Genomic DNA, 19,303 nt, shown 5'->3' with positions numbered 1-19,303 from the left:
CTGTTATGTTCGTGATGGGATTTTTTCCAGTAGTGGTATTCGAAGCTCAAAAGTACAGGCTATGAGGTCCCTGCCAGGGTTTAGATGCTAGCCTTCCTATCCTGCCTTCAGGAATCTTAGGTGAATCACTTAACTCCTCTCTGCCTCTTTACTTACCTGGGAATAATGTGAGACTTGCCTCACAGTTGTGAAAGTTAAATGAACTCATATACAAGCTCCTAGAATAAGATTAGTGTCCAATAAATACTAGCTGCTTTCAAATAGACCCATCACACCTGATCTAGTGAGGAGTTCTCTTAGATTGTCTTAATTGTCTGAAGAGATTTGATATAGTGAGTTCCAACAATTCTAAAGATGTTAAGACCTAACATAGGTTGATGAGAAAGATAGTCTACCATTTACTGGAATTTATAGAGCTAAAACCACTCTACAAAATATGACCCTTTATTCTGATCAAAGAATTTTGATTTCTTTCATTTCATGTGACCATTATAATAATCACCCCTGCAGAGATAGTTCCTGGAGTCAAGGGTCAGAGGCAGAGCCAGGGCCAGAACGTGAGTCTCTCTTCTGTTCTGCTGCCTGTAAATCTCCAAGGCTGAATTCAGTTCTGCCTGCACCTCTGTCCTGTGCTGTATTGTGGGAGTGTGGCAACCATGGCAGGGGATCCTCTGTGGCTCCCTGGAATCAGTGCATCCCTAACTCTTTGTTGGGCTGTTGATGTTTCCTTGTCTCTGGACTGAAAAGTTAGTCACCTGCTGGTCATCTCCATCAGGATGCTGTGCTGCCATTCCTTCTGCCCATAGTAGACTCAAACTCACCAGCCAAGATCTAATTCATTATATTCCTTCCCTCTCACCCCTCCAACTTTTTCTAGAGAGCTTGCTCCTCCTGTTACTGCGGTTGTTTTTCCAGCCACATGTACTCTGAAGATGGTGGTCGCAATCTGTGTCTCTATACCAGAAATGGCTCTGTAACTTTTCTATCCAGGGAGGGCTGTTTCCTCTGCCCTCTAATTAATTTGCAGTTTCTAGACCAGGTGTGTTAACCTGAATTGTCATGGGAGCCTCTTAATTGGTCCTTTCAGCAAAAACTAAAAGAAAAATCCCATTCACCATGACAAACATTGCCATATTAATCTTCCTGGAGAGACGTTTGGATTTCTAACTCTCCTCTACCTGGAAAATGTCCAGTATCTTCCAGAGATTCTTAAATATAACCTAAGACTCGGTTGATGCTATTGACATGTCTGGTTATCCCTTTCCCTTTTCAGAATTTGTGGGTGGTGAGAAGTCTGGGAGAGGTTGTCTGGGTTATTATGAAATCTACATGCTTACTGAATTTTTAAAAATATATATATAACAAAATTCTAGTCTAAAAATGGGGACATATTTGCTTTGCCTTTTAGAAATACTTTTTGAAATGTAAAATTTGAAGTCTAATAAAAGGAGGCTGGTCATTTAATTTAACTGTTTTAAGAATAAACCAGGCCAGATGTGGTGGCTCACACCGGATCACTTTGGGAGGCCAAGGCAAGCAGATCACTTGAAGTCCAGAGTTCGGGACCAGCCTGGCCAACATAGTGAAACCCCGTCTCTACTAAAAACACAAAAATTAGCCAAGCATGGTGGCACATGCCTGTAGTCCCAGCTACTCAGGAGACTGAGGTGGGAGAATCACTTGACCCCAGGAGGCGGAGGATGCAGTGAGCCAAGATTGTACCACTACACTCCAGCCTGGCCAGCAGAGCAAGACTCCTTCTTAAAAAAAAAAGAACAAATCAGCTGGTTGTGGTGGTGGTGATTGACATTCTCAACAGAACACCTTTTGCTGATTGTTGAAGTTAGGGAAGATGACTTGTGCTGATGGCAGAGTTCGAGATATTACACAACCAGAGACAATCATAAACCCAGAAATGCCAGCCCTGAGAGATGCAACTGACCAACTGTTTCCTTTCTGGAGCAAACCATGAGAACCATTAAGGGCAGCCTTTGCTATGAAGGTGCGGCAGCCTCTAAAGCATAGTTGGCCTCAGGGACCTCTGACTCAGTCTATTTATTCTAGGGATCTGGAGGAAGTCAGAAATCAGGTGTGGTAGATAGTTCGCAAAACTTTGGGATCTTCCGGAGAGAGCATGACATTGATGAAAATGGTGGCCTTCCTTGTAATGTCTGGGCACATGGGTCATGCAGTGGAACTATTGAAGAAGGAGATGGGAGAGAGACCAGTCACCACACTAGTTGATGCAGGTCTCATAAACTCACCACTCAAGTTGTGCTTCAGAGAAAGCTGCTTCAGATCTTGTTAATAGACTTACAAAAATGTATAAATCCAGCATGTTTCTGCTTGCTGTATTTACTTGGTCCTGTGGTCAGAGTACTCTGGGGCTTTGACAAGTGTGCTAATCACTTAGCCTATTTTTATAGCTCTGAAGCACTCATGTCTAAAAATATTTCCTCTCTGGCTAAGCCTGTCTTCCACCAGGCCTAAAAAGTCATGAAGCTGAGGACATAGCCTTCAAATAATTTTTTTTTCCATTGCAGACTGCTTGTCCTCAAGGTCTTACCAGTTTCTAGGTCACTGAATATAAAACATGAATTGATTTATATTATGGTGGGTTGATTTAAATTATGGTCACTCAAGTTAAACTGCCAGGAAGAGTTCCTCATTTTTTGTAAAAATAATGGATGTCTATGAAAGGAGAAAAAGAAGGCTTTTCTTTTTTTGTGGTTCACTCCTCCACTGCCTTCTCCATCCCAGAAAGTTGGCAATAACTCAGGTGGTATTGGATAACTCAGGAGAATGAATGCTACTTGTTTCTTTGCATCTAAGATACATGCAGTTCTTTTCTAAATAAGAGCTCACACTGTCAGGAGAAGCCATCAGCTGTAGCAGTGGAAAGAGCCACCAGATCTCATCTTGGCTTTACCAACAAATATGTTTGTTCAGTCAACATTCCCTGAGGGCCAGCCACAGCTAGGCAGGGTCTAGGTTCTCAATGTACAGAGATGAATGACATTTGGTCAGGAGCCTACAGTAGAGGAGTTCAGATTACTATAATACAGTTTGGTAGATGCCGTGGTACAGGGATGCAGAGATGTTACAGGGCACATGGAGGACACCTCGCTTGGGGCTGAGAGGATCTTGGGGAGTGGGCTTACTACCTGGAAATGATTCTTAGGATCAGTTAACAGGTCAAGTTGGGGAGAAGGTGAGGCCAAGAGAAGGGCTGGAGTTGAGAGGCAGATGTAGGGAGCTACCAGCCTTGTGGTGATCAGGCCACAGTGAGTGAGTGGTATGTCTGGAGAGGAGGTGAATCCCAGTCCTTTAAGGGCCTTGAATGGCTTTTGTAGAAGTTAAGCTTTATTCGCGGGTCATGGGGAGCCATGGAAGTTTGGTGGAATAAGTGACACAGACAGAAGTACCTTGCACAGAATTGCATTTCAGATGGAACACTATTGCCTACATGTATAACATATCTTTTCTTTTTTCTTTTTTTTTTTTTATTCTGAGACAGAGCCTTGCTCTGTCACCCAGGCTGGAGTGCAGGGGCACAATCTCAGCTCACTGCAGCCTCTGGGTTCAAGCAATTTTCTTGCCTCAGCCTTTCAAGTAGCTGGGATTACAGGCTTGTGTCACCATACCCAGCTAATTTTAGGTTTGTTTTTGTTTCAGTTGTGATGAAATATACATAAAATTTACCCTCTTAACCTTTTTATTATTATTATTTTTGAGACAGTTTCATTCTGTCACCAGGCTGGAGTACAGTGGCATAATTTTGGCTCACTGCAACTTCTACCTCCCAGGTTCAAGCAATTCTTGTGCCTCAGCCTTTCGAGTAGCTGGGATTACAGGTGCGCACTATCACGCCAAGCTAATTTTTGTATTTTTTAGTAGAAGCAGGCCATTTTGCCATGTTGGACAGACTGGTCTCAAACTCCTGACCTCGGGTGATCTGTTTGCCTTGGCCTCCCAAAGTGCTGGGATTGCAGGTGTGAGCCACCGTGCCCAGCCCTACTTAACCATTTTTTAGGGTAGAGTTCAGTGGCATTAAGTACATTCACAGTGTTGTGTAACCATCAGCACTGTTCATCTCCAGAATTCTTTTCTTCTTCCAAAACTGAAACTCTGTACCCATTAAACAGCAACTCGCCATTCCCCCTGCCCTCATCCCTTGGCAACCACTCTTCCACTTTGTTTCTATGAATTTGACTATTCTAGTTACTTCGTATTAGTGGACTCATAAAATATTTGTCCTTTTGTGACTGGCCTATTTCACTTAGCATAGTATCTTCATGTTTCATTCATGTTGTAGCATGTGCCAGAATCCCCTTCCTTTTTCAGCTGAGTAATCTTCCATTGTATGTCTAAACCATATTTTGTTTATCCATTCATCCATCAATGGACACTTGAGCTGTATCCATTTTTTGGTTATTGTGAATAACGCTTCTTGAACGTGATTGTACAAATAGCTATTCAGGTGGCTGTTTTCAGTACTTCGGGGTGTACACCTAGGAGTAGAATTCACTGGATCATATGCTGATTCTATTTTTAAATTTTTGATGAATTGCTGTACTGTTTTCCCTAGGAGCTGCACCATTTTACGGTGCATCAGCAATGCACAAGGGTTCCTGTTTCTCCATGTTCTTGCCAACACTTGTTTTTTTCTTTTTTTTTTTTCAATAATAGCCATCCTGATGGGTATGAATAGATCAGAGGCTTTTACATTATACTGTGATGGACATTAGAGGTTCCATGAATCTCCTTCATGGTTTCCAGAAGGTTAGCAAAGATTTCTTCTCTGACCTTTGTTTTACATATTGGTCTTCAATATTCATTCTTATGGAGAAAGGCGTTCATGGCTAACATATTTGAGAGCTACCACATTGAATGATTTCTGTGTTATCTTCCTGCTCTAAAAGTTGATGATCCTGATTATCTGTAGCTAATAAACCTGAACAATAAATGTTTTTGCCAATCTCTTAAAGTAGTTGAGAAGCTAGGTGTCTTAGTTTCTCTTCTGTGATAAAGAAGAAACCCATATGGGAGAGCAGTAAGCTTGTGTGTCTGTGGCCATCTCTGACCTGACTCATACATGTGCCTCTGACAGACAGGCACAGACACAGGGTTGGCATGCCTCTGGCCTTACCCTTAGCCTCTTTAATGAAAGGTATAAGACACATTCACATGTTGGAGTGAATTAAGCACACATCCATTTTGAAATCACAGGACTGGATACCGCACAAAGAGTATTGATCTTGCTTTAGGCATCACATTTCCCCTTCTACCTAGTGTTACAACCACCAGTACCAGAAAGCAGTCAATCTGCTCACCAAAATAACAGAGAGAGACTTTTTTCCCACTTGGTAATTGACTAAAGACTCTGGCTATTAGCTCCTTTTTTGTTCTTACTGTCCTTTTCAAACTGATAATGTGATTTCTCATAATTTTAAAGTAACTTGAAGCTTACACAAAATTTGTCATAAAGATTTCTAGCAACAAAACCAGTCATGACTAATTGAGAACTTATTTCTAAAATAATTTACAAATTGAGGCTTATGAAAACATAGCTCTGTCATTCATGGGTTTATTTCATGAGTATGAAGTATCTCCCTTGTGCTAGACATCAGGGCAGGTGAAAGGTGAGATGTAATGGCTGCTCTTGAGAAGCCTGCTGTCTAGTGGAAGAAATACAGCTATGAACAATGAAGGCATAGACAGCCTACCTGTGATATCTGGGATTTGATCTGAAACAGATGAAAGTTTTAATAGTTTATATGCCTTACCTTAAAGTATAGTTTTTAAATTCTTAAGATATGATATGACATACAGCAATATACACACACACACACACACACACACACACACCTATCTATATATCTTATGCTAAGGAAAAAAGGACATTAAAAAAGCTTATGTTAAAGAAAGATATATGTATACATTGTACTGCCTTTATATGTTTATGATTTTTATTTACTGGAAATCCTAGTTGCGCTGCAGATAGGAGTGTGCCTAACCACCCTATATTGGGATGTGTGGTAACAACAGCTTGAGAATCTGAAGTGGGTGACGCAAGACCCCTTTTGAAAAGGTCTCTCTCTACTATCTTGAGTTCATCATCTAAAGTTGGTGTTGGTAGAGAAGATAAGTGTTCAGTGTGATGAATATCCCAGTTACCCTGATTTGATTATTACATATTGTAGGCAGTTATCAAAATATCACATGTACCCCAAAAATGTATACAGCTAATACATATCAATTTTTTTAAGAAGAAAAAAAGTTGGTGTGGTCAGCTTTTCTATTTCAAGTGTATCGTTCATCTTTCACATTTGGGATTTCTCCTGTGATCTGGTTGGTTGTAACCTTTATTCTGAAATTGGTCAGATTCTTATGACATGAAATATTCTATAACCGGTTAAGTTTTTATTTCTCTGTTCTGTTCACAACCTGGGGACTTGGCTGCCATTACATAACTGAGCAGCCATTGGGGGTTCACATCAGCTCTGCATCCAGTCGTTTTCTTTCAGTATTTGAAGTCCTGCACAAAAGATCTTCTATATCTGTAATCACTAGAGGAACAAAGAAGAAGTGATTACCTCTACTAAGGGTTGGGAGAAGTTTCACCAAAGGAGAGATGGTATCCATGTTAGATTATGAAGGGTGAGTTGAAGTCTCTGAAGCAGAAATGAGGGAGTGGTACATGTCTGGTAGAGGAAACCACATGAGCAAGGGCACAGACCTGTGAGATAGCACAGAGGAGGGAGACGTGTGGTGTGGCTGGGGAAGACTACAAAATCAGGTTAGTACCATCCAAAGCATTTGTTATTTAGCAGTTATTTATTGAACAGCTGTCATGTTCGAGGCATGTAATAAGTAGTAAGGAATATAAAGACCAAATCAATTTTTTCCATTAAGGGATTTTAAATCTAAGAGCAAAGATTAGACACAGCTCTAAATGGTACAGTTTACTTTGGTGTAAAGTAGTGTAATAAGAGCAGTGAAAATCTAGCTCTGAGTTTTCAAAACAGAAAGTACATTCATTTGGAAAAAGGCTTCATGGAGAGGGTAGCATTTGAAATGGGCCTGAGTAATGGATAGGAAATTTTTGGACAGTAGTTAAGAGTTGGGGTTAAGAAAAAAGTGTTGTCCAGAAAATTGTGACCTGCAGAATAGTGGTGCCATTAATGAAGGTCAAGGAGAATTGATTTTAGGGTCAAGGTGATGACTGTAGCTTAGAATATTTTGGTTTCAGGCACAGTTGGAAGTGAGAATGATTGGAATTTCAGAATGAAATGATATTGGAAACACAACCTTAAAGGATGTCTTTGTTTATAGGCTTGGAAGATGAAGAGAGGTCAGTTAATACGGCTAAAAGGCACAGACAGATAAGAAATGGAGGAGTTTCTAAAAGGAAACTTTTATTGGCAATGTGCAGGGCTGTTGTAGACGTAGCAGATGAAGCCAAAGAACAGGCATTGACTAGCAATTTAGTAGACTGTGGATAAGCTACAATAGTCCCCGCTTACCAGAGGAGAGGGAGTACATTCCAAGACCCTCAGTGGATGCATGAAAGTGCAGATAATCCCAGCACTTTGGGAGGCCGAGGCGGGCGGATTATGAGGTCAAGGGATCAAGACCATCCTGGCCAACATAGTGAAACGCCGTCTCTACTTTTTATATTTATAAAAAATTAGCTGGGCGTGGTGGTGCGCGTCTGTAGTCCCAGCTGCTTGGGAGGCTGAGGCAGGAGAATTGCTTGAACCTGGGAGGCGGAGGTTGCAGTGAGCGGAGATCGTGCTACTGCACTCCAGCCTGGCGCCTAGCGACAGAACAACACCCTGTCTCAAAAAAAAAAAAAAAAAAAAGAAAGTGCAGATAGTACCAAATCCTATATATACTATGTTTTTTTCTTTTTATCTGATAACCCAGTCAGCTACTAAGTGACTAATGGATTGGGTAGTATACAGGCAGCATATGCTGGACCAAGGCATGATTCTTCTTCCACACAGAACAACACGAGATCTCATCACACTTCTCAGAATGACGTACAATTTAAAACATGCACTGTTTATTTCTATAATTTCCCATTTAATATTTTGGACCATAGTATATGGTCCAAAATATTTTGGACTATTGGTAACTGAAACTGCAGAAAGCAAGACCACAGGTAAGGGGGGACCATTGTATCTAATTTCATGCAGCAGTGGCGGTGGAGGAAACTACTCTGATGGGAATGTTTGTGTTTCCTCCAAAATTTATGTCGAAGCTGAATCCCCATTGTTTTTCAAACTAGGGTCTTTAGGGATCTAAAACTTATATTAAAAATCTTAAAATTTGCTTATTTGCTTATTTGTGCCAAGTGAAGCCACAGTGCCTTCTCCAAGGACATTTTGCCATAAGTTGAAGAAAGAAAAGTGGTGGGAGAATGGAGCTATTACAAGCACTTGGTAATGTTGTGTTAGGTTGTTCTGCGCTGCTTTTGATGTTGGTGTCGGGACTTCGAATGTTAAAGAATGGAGCCTCACAATGGTCAGTATTTATGTTGTAAATGTATGTGTTGCCTGGATTCTCTGTTTGGAAGAATAATTAGTTATAGGCATAATGGTAACTGTGAGGAATTTTCCTGTTTAAAATATCAAAAACAGTCATATACTCGTTTGATCCAGATTTTAATATCACAATTATCTTGTTTCCAAGAGAACAAACTACATAACTGTAAAGTGACACTTCATTAAAATTGACATTTGACCTTGGAGAACTGGTTAAATAAAATAAGATAGGGTAGGCCTGGTGTCTCGCACTTGGAACACACTGTCTATGGGAGCTGTTATTAAGGCTGGCAAATCTCAGTGGGCTCTGGTTTCAGTTGGTTGTGGAGTCTTTCAAGGAATGTCTTCTCTAGGAGGTTTAGGATTTTCTCCCAGCATTGTAGCCTGTGGAGAAGAAAGGAGGATCCAAGCTCAAAGGTGGGTAGTCAGCCAGGAGTGAGCAGGTGACCATCAAGGATCTATACAGAGGATGGTAGATACAAGTGTGGCCAGAGGTCAAGGCCAAAACAGCGCTATTGCAGAGAAAGGGGCTGGAACAAACATAATCAGGGAAGCAAGTGCAGGGCCTGACCTTCAAAAAAGGAATTAAGAAGCACGCTTTATGTAGGAGTGACATAGCAAGGCCCTGATGTGAAGAGTCCCAGGCAGGAGGCCTGGTGGGGTCTGACCTTTCCTTGGGGAATGTGTTGGGGAAGCCTTCCCAATAGTGTTTTCAGGGTAGTGTCTGAAATTTTCAGAGAGCAGTAGGAAGACTTTGGAACTCCATTGGTTTAAGGCCTTGCAGTGGTTTGAGGAGACAGATGGCAACCCAGGAGTGGCTGGTGTAGGTGGGGTCAGGGCTCAGGGCCGACAGGTTATTTTAGAGCAGTGCTCAGCATCTGGGGATGTTTTTAAAAATACCAATGCCTAGGCACCACCCCAGGCTAAAGGAGTTAGAATATCTGTAGGTGGGGCCTGGGGTTTGGGCTTTTTAAATATTCCCAGTTCTTTCTAATCTGTGCCAGATTGAAGCATAGATCTTAGAGCAGTGGTTCTGAAACCTTGGTGAGCATCAGAATCATATGGAAGACTTGCTAACCCGCAGTTCACTGGGCCCTACCCAGAGTTTGATTCATTGGTTCTGAGAATTTGCATTTTTAACAAGTTCCCAGGTGATTGCTGCTGCTGATCCAGGACCCAAACTTTGAGAATCCTGTCTTAGAACCACAAAAGTGTTAGGGTGTATTCAGTAATGATGACATGGAAACTGTCATTTGTCTGGATAGGTGCTCTTGTTTATCAAGTAATTTTTGCTATTACTATGACTTTAATTTGATTGAAGCTGAAGGACGTTTGTTGAGGGTTTGGATTAGTTTCACTTACTAGACCTGGGACCTTAGACACGTTTTTTAACTTCTCTAAGCCTCAGTTTTTCTCATCTATAAAATGGAATGGTGATGCCAATTTCATCAGGACTGTTAAGGTGTATTAATTAGGACTTCTGTTTGGGGAAGAACTGTCATAGAGTTATTTCGGAGAACTTTTTAATAATATTGTCACCAGGTCTATAATCGTTGCCAAGTAAGATGTGGGGGAGAAAAGAATACAAAAGTAAATGACAGGACATTTCCGTAGCATGGTATTTTATTATTATTGAACCTTGAAAGCTAGTTGTGTCAGCAAATAAGGCAACATTTCTTGTACTCCCCTAACTAGATTACAAGAAGACAAGTTCTGGAGCCAGGCATTCTTGGAATTAAAATCCTGGCTTTGTGGCTTAACAAACTGACTGGTCTCAGGCAAGTGATTCTAACTCTCTGATCCCATTTCTTCTTTTGCAAAATGGGAATATTGTCAATTTTATTAGGGTTGTTGGATTAATCAGAAATAGTCTTAGAAAATGCAGATTATAAGCCTGGCACATGCTCAGTATGTGGCACCTCTTATTTTTGCCGCATTTGCCTTTTTTCCTTTTAAAGACTTAAGTTCTTTCTGGGGGTAGGTAGAGATTACCTTCTGTTGGCTCTCTCAGCTCTTGGGGGTCTCATAGGACAAATAAAACAAGTGCACTAATAATTCAGAAATAAACAATGTGGCCTTCAGATGGCCTATGGCTGCCTAGCCATGCTTAAGAGTACCTTAGGCTGTCGAACCAGTCTGGGATGGAAGTTGTACAGTTTTCATGGTCCACGTGGAGGAAAGAAATAGCCTACCTAATATCTTGAGTCCATCTCTGTGATAGACCATTTAGACTAACACACCAGTAGGAGATGAACACCAACCCCATGTGGATAGATTAATCAAAGAACATGGGACCTATAATCCTGTGTGTATTTTATTAAGCATCTAATATGTACCAGGCATCAGGTTATATGTTGCTCATGCATTGATTGCTCACTATGGGTCATGGGTCAGGCACTGGGATTTGTAAAGATGATTAAGACTTGAAGTTGTCCTTAGAAGTTGCTGACCTTGTGTCTCTAGGGTATGACTGTAAGAAATAATGGCAGGGAACCTTGCACTTTTAGATCGGGTTGATCTCTGCACATGCGTGAAATGAAAATGCTACTATAACTTGAAATCACTTAAAGTTATGCTGTAGTGGTAGTTTATTGCAACACAATAAATTGTGACTTGTCTCACAGAGATTTACCATAAAATGGAAAAATATTTTAAGAAGAGTTAAAATTTCTCTTATTGCCTGTATTTTCTCCTTTCAGACCTAACCATATGCACTTTGGGTTCAAGCAGGAGTGTCTTTTCTATGTCTGTGAAATGTCTACACTGTAAGATTTCCTTTGTATTTTGCTGAAGCTTTGTGAGAGAATTGAGGACAGAAAAGCTGAAGTAAAAAGAATTTCTCTTTAAAGTTTGCCAGGAATCACCATTTACAGCATACAACTGTTGCCTTCTCACTAGACCATATATGCAAGTGTAGGCATTTTAGAGAGTCCAAAATTGTAGGAAATGCTCCAGCCTTTTAACTGAGGTAGGGAGAAAAATTGAGCTGAAGATCCCAAAAAAAGATGTAGCCCCTTTCAGACATGTGAGGAAGAATGAAGCCAAGGGAAATTCTGCAGAGCAGGAATATGATCAGTTAGTAGCACTCTAGGAAAGATGTGTTCTTTTCCCCTTCTATTCGGTGTGGCCCCTCCTTGCTCTCCTATATCTTCTGGCTGAGAAGGGAATACAGACAGAGGTTTCACACTCAGTCACTTAGACATCATTTGACCTGTGCACTTTGCTCTCCTGGAACATTGCCTGGAGAGCCTTGATTTAATAGCTGCATTTTTGGCCAATGTCTGCATATATGGCTTGTCTCATGTGTGCTCATCTGGATGGCAGGATGAAGAAAGGCAGTCACTGAATTAGCCCAGTGTCTTCTGTACATAGGGGTGGAGGTGTAGGAATTGCAGGCGTTTATTAGAGGACTTTGGCTAGAAGTGGAAAGTTAGCATTTAGGCTGAAAATGCTTTTTGGCCGTGGTTTTTCTTGGCTGAATTTTAGTGTTTTTATAAATGTGCATATCTCTTTTGTTTTACTGAGCTATTTGAGGATACTCCCTCTCTTGGTTTGTTTCTACTTACAGCTTTTAAAAAAAGTAATTGTGAGGCTGGCATGATGGCCTAGCTGCCATACCACCAAAAATGTCCAGTAACAATCACAGTCCAACATGATTATAATTATGAAAATGGCTTTCTAGAAATAAGACTGTGACATCCCTCACTCACTGTACCCTTTTATGATTAATACTTTATTCCTTAGGAAGCTGGGATCATGCTAGGTGTCCTCTTAAACATTCTCAGATTTGCTGGCTGACAGGATTTTTCACTTGGTGTTTTCTATTTTGACATCCCATGTATAGAGCCTTATATTGTTGGGTTTGTTTATGTTTTCTCGGTGGGACTATAAATTCCCAGAATAAAAGGACACTGCCCTTGTTGTCTTTCTTCGTCTCTGTTCCCTTCAGCTTTGCCACGATCTTGTGTCAAATATGCTTGACTCTTCCTCCTAACTCCTTTAAGAGCTAAAAAGGCCTGAGGGATGCCTCTTGGAGGTGAATGGGGGAAAATGGGTTGGTACCTAGGCAGGGAGGAATCCTGCTTTGCCTATTCAAAGGATAAACTAGGGCAGAAGTTAAGAAGAACAAAATGAAAATCAATGTGTCATTCCAGAAGGACTGCCAGATAGCAGAGCCAAAATAAAAATGGAATGTTCCCAAGCCAGCACCTCTGCTTGCCCCAGCCTTGCAGATGATGTACCCCTGTCAGTGACCATCACTCCTGCCTGTCAGCTGTTGCTCTCCAAGGCTGTCCATCTCCGACAGCTCCAACTGGGCTTTGAGATTTATTTCCCTAGTCCTGCATTGGGGTTCCTCACCAGTCATCCATACCCCACCAGGTCTGATGAATCACTAGAAGGGCTCATAGGACCCAGAGTTGTACTTACAAGTGTAATTTATTTCAGCAAAAGGATACAAAGCAAAATCAGCAAAGGGGGAAGGTATGTGGGGTGAAGTCCAGAGGAGACCAGGCAAGAGTTTCTGAGAGTCCTTTTCCAGTGGAGTCACACAGGACATGCTCAGTTCCCTTAGCAACAAGTTGTGACAGCACGTGAAGTGTTGTCTATCTGGTGTCAACTAAAAATAAAATCCTAAGTCCCTAACTGACTGAAAGGACCCTCTGTTGGCCACGGGACCCTAGAAAAACCTTAAAAACTGGCTTTCCAGCCATGATGGGAAGGGAGGTCAGACACACCTCATTCTAACTCCCTGTCTTTTGGAGTTTAGGCACAAATGATCAGCATTAATGTTAAAATAGAAACCAAAAGTCTGACAGAACAGACTCTTTGTGGCAATGAAATACCGAAGTATAAACGAGACCTAAGACCATGCCAGGCAAGTATTAAGTCACACCCTACAAACCACACTCTTGTTAAACAGATTTTTTAAATTAACCTGCAATAATGTGGGTTACTTTCCAACATTTTGTATAGCATCATGTGACAGCAGACTCCCCTTTTTAATTTAAGCATTCCTTTGTACTGACTTCAAGTCTTGAGACACAGCTTAATTCTTTCAGCTAATTGCTAATCAGAAAATCTTTGAATCCACCTATGACTTGTAAGCCCCAGCTTTAAGATATCCCACCTATTTAGGCTGAACCAATGTTTACCTACTATGCATTGATTCATGACGTTACCTGCAATTCTCATCTCCCTAAACTGGATAAACCAAACCAACCTGACTGCCCACCAGCCCACCTCCAGCACACTCTCAGGACCTCTTGAGACTGTGTTCTCTGGGCCATAGTCCCTCATACTGGCTCAGAATACATCTCTTTACAATATTTTACAGAGTTTGGTTTTTCTGTTAACACAGGGGCGCTCATTAGAGACTCAGTATCCAGGTTTTTTGTTGGGATTGGTCATGTAACACCCTCTGCCTGGCAAGTTTGAAAATTGCATACTGTCATAAGGAAAGCAGGTATGCAGCATAAACTGCATTGTTTGCACACACAGTTTAGGCACAGCAAGGCATACTTATCAGGGAATGCTGGGAACCCTCCTGGAATCCAAGTTTCAGATGCCAGCCAAGGGCCAACCTTGCAAACAGGCCTTTTTCTAAGGATAGCAGTCTCAGCCTGCCAGTTTAAGTCTTTCCTGCAATAAATTTCCTCTTGCTTTTTTTTTTTTTCATTGAATTTATTGAATTGGAGGTTCAAATTCGCATCAGATGATTTGAATCATTGGCTAGTTGGGCCTTGGTCCATTGTCACTTAGGGGGAAACCTTGGTTTGGATTGATGGGGTTTTGCTTTTGGGACATTGTTTGACTTTGCTGCCTGCCTGCAGCCTGTGGAATGTGTCTGCTGATGGGCTAGTTTCCTACTTGCCTCTGTCTTTGTATCAAGATAATTCATCCCGCATTGCCCCAATTGCCCTGTCCTGGTTGTCAGACTTTTTGCTTGTGGGAGCATTTTCATGCCTTGGTTCCCAGATGGTGCTGATACAGCCTACAGGTCCACAGGCTCAAACATAAGCACGCTATGTGCTGCTTTCTTAGGGAGCCATGAGTGCAGTTGAAATAACCTTGCTTAAACCTGTCTTACCATTTAGGAAACTGTTTCTTGGGATTTGAATGTCTTTGCCTTTAGCTTTTGTTCTTTTTCTTGTTTCTTATTTTGTTTTGCAATGTTTATTTTGTTTTTGAGACCGAGTCTCACTCTGTCACCTAGGCTGGAGTGCAGTAGTGCAATCTTGGCTCACTGCAACCTCAGACTCCCTGGCAATTCTCCTGCCTCAGCCTCCTGAGTAGCTGGGATTACAGGGACACACCACCACGCCCAGCTAATTTTTGTATTTTTAGTAGAGACAGAGTTTCACTGTGTTGGCTAGGATGGTGTTGATCTTCTGACCTCATGATCTGCCTGCCTCAGCCTCCCAAAGTGCTGGGATTACAGGCGTGAGCCACTGCAGCCAGCCTTGTTTCTGTTTTTTTACTCATTGTTTTTCTGCTTTTGAGTTTTTGTTGCCTGGCTTCAAAAATCTTATATTACAACCATGGTTTGGAACTATTTTTGTCATCTCCTTGTTCTTCTCTGGGCAGGGTCATTCCAGATAACTTGCCCCTCTCCTGCACACTGTTGATGGCAAGGAGGTTCCAAAGCAGTGGTCTGCAGAGGGCTTCTCAGATCCTGAGGGACAGCTCAGCTCTGCTGGCCTCTTGCATCATTTATGTTTGTATTAGATCATGTCTGTCCTCTTGCCTCTGGCCTGAACTGATTCACTTACATGTGCCTCTAAGATGATCAAGGTGAACTAATTGCCTGTTTTTAGCCACGCTACCTATTCCATAATCCTTGCTGAAGCTATTGTCAGACAGTGATGAAATAGGGATTCATTTATCACTCACTGTGACTGAGCTAAGCTGGCTATGTGTGAGCTTGGGAAGCTTCACTAAACATACCCCATACCCTAGGATTCCTCCGTCAGCCAGGGTGGCATGGTATTTGCCTGTCCTAAATCAGCTGACCAAAGACTTCATCTTCATGGAAGTCTTGTCACCAAAAGCCCTAGGGGACAGGAGTCTTTTTGCCAACATTATTAGAGTTTAAAGTCTTAGCTATTGCTGATTTAAGGACTGCAGAAGAGAAGGGCCAAGAAGCCAAGCGACACAGGGGGCTCCAGCTCCAAGGAGAAAGGGATGGTGGCTGGGGAGTGGGTGTTCTGGGAATAGTCTGCTGAGCACTTTGAAATATGGCTAGTGCCACTGAGGAACTGAATGTTTAATTTTACTTAATTCCAATTAATTTAAATAGCCACACGTACCTAGTGGCCCCTGAATGGAACAGTGCAATGTTAGAATCAGTACAGGGAAGCGTTTAGAACGTGACCTTCAGGACTTTGATTGAGATTCCAGCTCTGTTGTCTACCCGCTGATTGACCATGGGGATGCTTCCTAACCTGCAGTTGTTTTGAGAATTTGTTGTATTCAATGTAAAGAGTTTAGAACAGTGCCTGGCAAGAAATGTGTGTATAGTTAATGTTGGCTTATCATATGTTCACTCAGTATTTTGAATGGAATGGTGGTAGAGTTCATGTGGAATATAAAATGCTACTGCTTTTTGGGGTGTGGAGTGTGTGTATGTGTGTTTTATGTTTTCTTTCTTTTAAAAAGAAATTGTTCTTTTGTTGCTCCAGGTTGCTGCAGCAACTGGTCACACAGTAGTGTTGGTAGACCAGACAGAGGACATCCTGGCAAAATCCAAAAAGGGAATTGAGGAAAGCCTTAGGAAAGTGGCAAAGAAGAAGTTTGCAGAAGACCCTAAGGTAATTTCTTATTATCGATGTCTTTAAGCCAAATCCTCTGACTTCTTCACATTTGCAGGGCAATGGGGATTTCTGGCTTGCTTTCTTTCTGTTTTCAGTTTGTTGGTGTAAAATTCATTTTCCCACAACTTTAAATCAGTATGATAACATAATCACTAAACATTCGGGGGTACTGATTACAAAACAGGAGAAGTCAATAACCATTTTGTTGCATGGAATTTAAGGTTGAGAAGAAAGCTTGTACAGGTGGTGAACTCATTCTAGAAGAACATTGAGAATTTGGAATTGAAGAATACTTGTTTTGCTGAAAGGATGGAGGAAGAACAAACAGGAAGATAATTTTTGTACTACAAGTTAAGAAGAGAATGATATAATAAATATGGTATTTGTAGAAACTAAGAGTGAATCATTCTCATTTACCAGGAGCAGAAGAGATAGAAGAATTTGAGGAACTCTGTGGAGGTTGGGAAAAAACAGCATGGTGGGATGAGAAGGAGTTGGTGACTGAGGACTGTGCTGCTTTTTCAGTGTACTTTCACTTAGGATTCTGCATTTAATTAGAAATACAACACAAATCACCCAAGTGAATTTTAATTTACCTTTGTCACCTTTTTAAAGTTACTTAAGATTGATTTCCTTAGGGCTTAGATGGAATTTCTCTCTGTATGCAGAGCAAAGTACCCATAGGACATTTGTTGTTTCTCACTTCAAGTCTCCAAGGTGGTATATCTAGATGCTTTAAAAAAATTTTTTTAGGCCAGGCACAGTGGCTCATGCATGTAATCCCAGCACTTTGGGAGGCTGAGGCAGGCGGATCACAAGGTCAAGAGATGGAGACCATCCTGGCTAACATGGTGAAACCCCATCTCTATTAAAAATACCAAAAATTAGCTGGGCATGGTGGCAAGGGCCTGTAGTCACAACTACTTGGGAGAATGAGGCAGGAGAATTACTTGAGCCCAGGAGGCGGAGGTTGCAGTAAGCCAAGATTGTGCCACTACACACAGCCTGGGCAACAGAGCATTAAGCGAGACTCCATCTCAAAAAAAAAAAAATTATTGTGGTCAAATATATATAACATAAAATTTGCCATTTTAAACTATACAATTCAGTAGGATTAATTACACTCACACATTCATATGTCATATAAGTGGAATCATACAATATTTGTCCTTTTGTGTCTGATTTATTTCACTAAGCATAAAGTTTTCAAGGTTCATCCATGTTGTAACATGTCACACTTCATTCCTTTTTAAGAGTTAATATTCCACTGAGTTATTACCATATTCCAATTTAATATTCCATTGGATTTATACCACTTTTTTTAACCCATTGTTATCAGTCTGTTCTCACATTGCTAATAAAGACATACCCGAGACTGGGTAATTTATAAAGGAAAGAGGTTTAATTGACTCATAGTTCCACATGGCTGGGGAGGCCTCACAATCATGGTGAAAGGCAAAGGAAGAACAAAGCCATGTCTTCCATGGTGGCAGGCGAGAGAGAGAGCATGTGCAGGGGAGCTGTCCTTTATAATTTACATCCCACTGGGTCCCTCCCACGACACATGGGGGTTATTACAATTCAGGGTGAGATTTGGGTGGGAACATGTCACTCATTCATCTGTTAGTGGAATTGGGTTGTTTTCACCTTTTGGCTATTTTGAATAATGCTGCAGTAAACATTGGTATACTATTGGTTTGGAGTCTCTGTTTTCTTTTCTTTTTTTTGAGACGGAGTTTCGCTCTTGTTACCCAGTCTGGAGTGCAATGGTGCGATCTCGGCTCACCGCAACCTCCGCCTCCTGGGTTCAGGCAATTCTCCTGCCTCAGCCTCCTGAGTAGCTGGGATTACAGGCGCGCACCACCATGCCCAGCTAATTTTTTGTATTTTTAGTAGAGACGGGGTTTCACCATGTTGACCAGGATGGTCTCGATCTCTTGACCTCGTGATCCACCGCCTCGGCCTCCCAAAGTGCTGGGATTACAGGCTTGAGCCACCACGCCCGGCCGAGTCTCTGTTTTCAATTGTTTGGGTTATATACGTACAAGTAGAATTGCTGGGTTGTATGGTAATTCTATATTTAGCTTTCTGAGGAACCACCAAATTGTTTTCTATAGTGACTGTGCTATTTTACATTCCCACCAACAAAGTACAAAAGTCATAATTTCCCCACATCCTGGCCAATACTTGCTATTTTTTATGTTTGTTTTGTTTTGTTTTTTATTGTACCCGTCTTAGGTGTGAAGTAGTATCTCATTGTGGTATTTTTTTCTTTTGTTTTGGAAATGGGATCTTGCTCTGCTACCCAGGCTGGAGAGCGGTGGCATGATCATAGCTCACTGTAGCCTTGAACTCCTAGGCTCAAGCCATTTTCTCACTTCAGCCTCCCCAGTAGCTGGACTATAGATGTGAGCCACCACAGCTGGCTAATTAAAAAAAATTTTTTTAGACTGGGCGCGGTGGCTTACGCCTGTAATCCCAGCACTTTGGGAGGCCGAGGCGGGTGGATCACGAGGTCAACAGATCGAGACCATCCTGGCCAACATGGTGAAACCCCATCTCTACTAAAAATACAAAAACTTAGCTGGGCATGGTGGCTCATGCCTGTAATCCCAGCTACTCGAGAGGCTGAGGCAGGAGAATTGCCTGAACCCAGGAGGCGGAGGTTGCGGTGAGCTGAGATCGTGCCATTGCACTCCAGCCTGGGTAACAAGAGTGAAACTCCGTTTCAAAAAAAAATTTTTTTTAGACATGGAGTCAAGCTGTTGCCCAGGCTGCTCTCAAACTCCTGGCCTCAAATGATCCTCCTGCCTTGGCCTCTCAAAGTGCTGGGATTACAAGCATAAGCTACCAGGTCCTGCTATCATTATGGTTTTGATTTGCATTTTTCCCCAGTGTCTAGTGGCCTTTAAAAGCCAGAGAGGTGAGGGTGGAAATAATTTT

General features: G+C 41.7%; 1 protein-coding gene across 1 annotated transcript in view; it reads left to right on the top strand.

Moving 5' to 3' along the window:
* Positions 1 to 19,303, top strand: part of HADH (hydroxyacyl-CoA dehydrogenase) — a 46,843-nt gene that overhangs the window by 6,173 nt on the left and 21,367 nt on the right. Inside the window, exon 2 of the mRNA XM_008992876.5 lies at positions 16,229 to 16,357. Coding sequence (XP_008991124.1) covers positions 16,229 to 16,357 — 129 coding nt within the window. The remainder of the gene's footprint in view (positions 1 to 16,228; positions 16,358 to 19,303) is intronic.

This window comes from Callithrix jacchus, chromosome 3 (assembly GCF_049354715.1).
Source record: "Callithrix jacchus isolate 240 chromosome 3, calJac240_pri, whole genome shotgun sequence".
In the NCBI taxonomy this organism is placed as follows: domain Eukaryota; kingdom Metazoa; phylum Chordata; class Mammalia; order Primates; family Cebidae; genus Callithrix; species Callithrix jacchus.
This window is presented reverse-complemented; position numbering and strand designations above follow the sequence as displayed.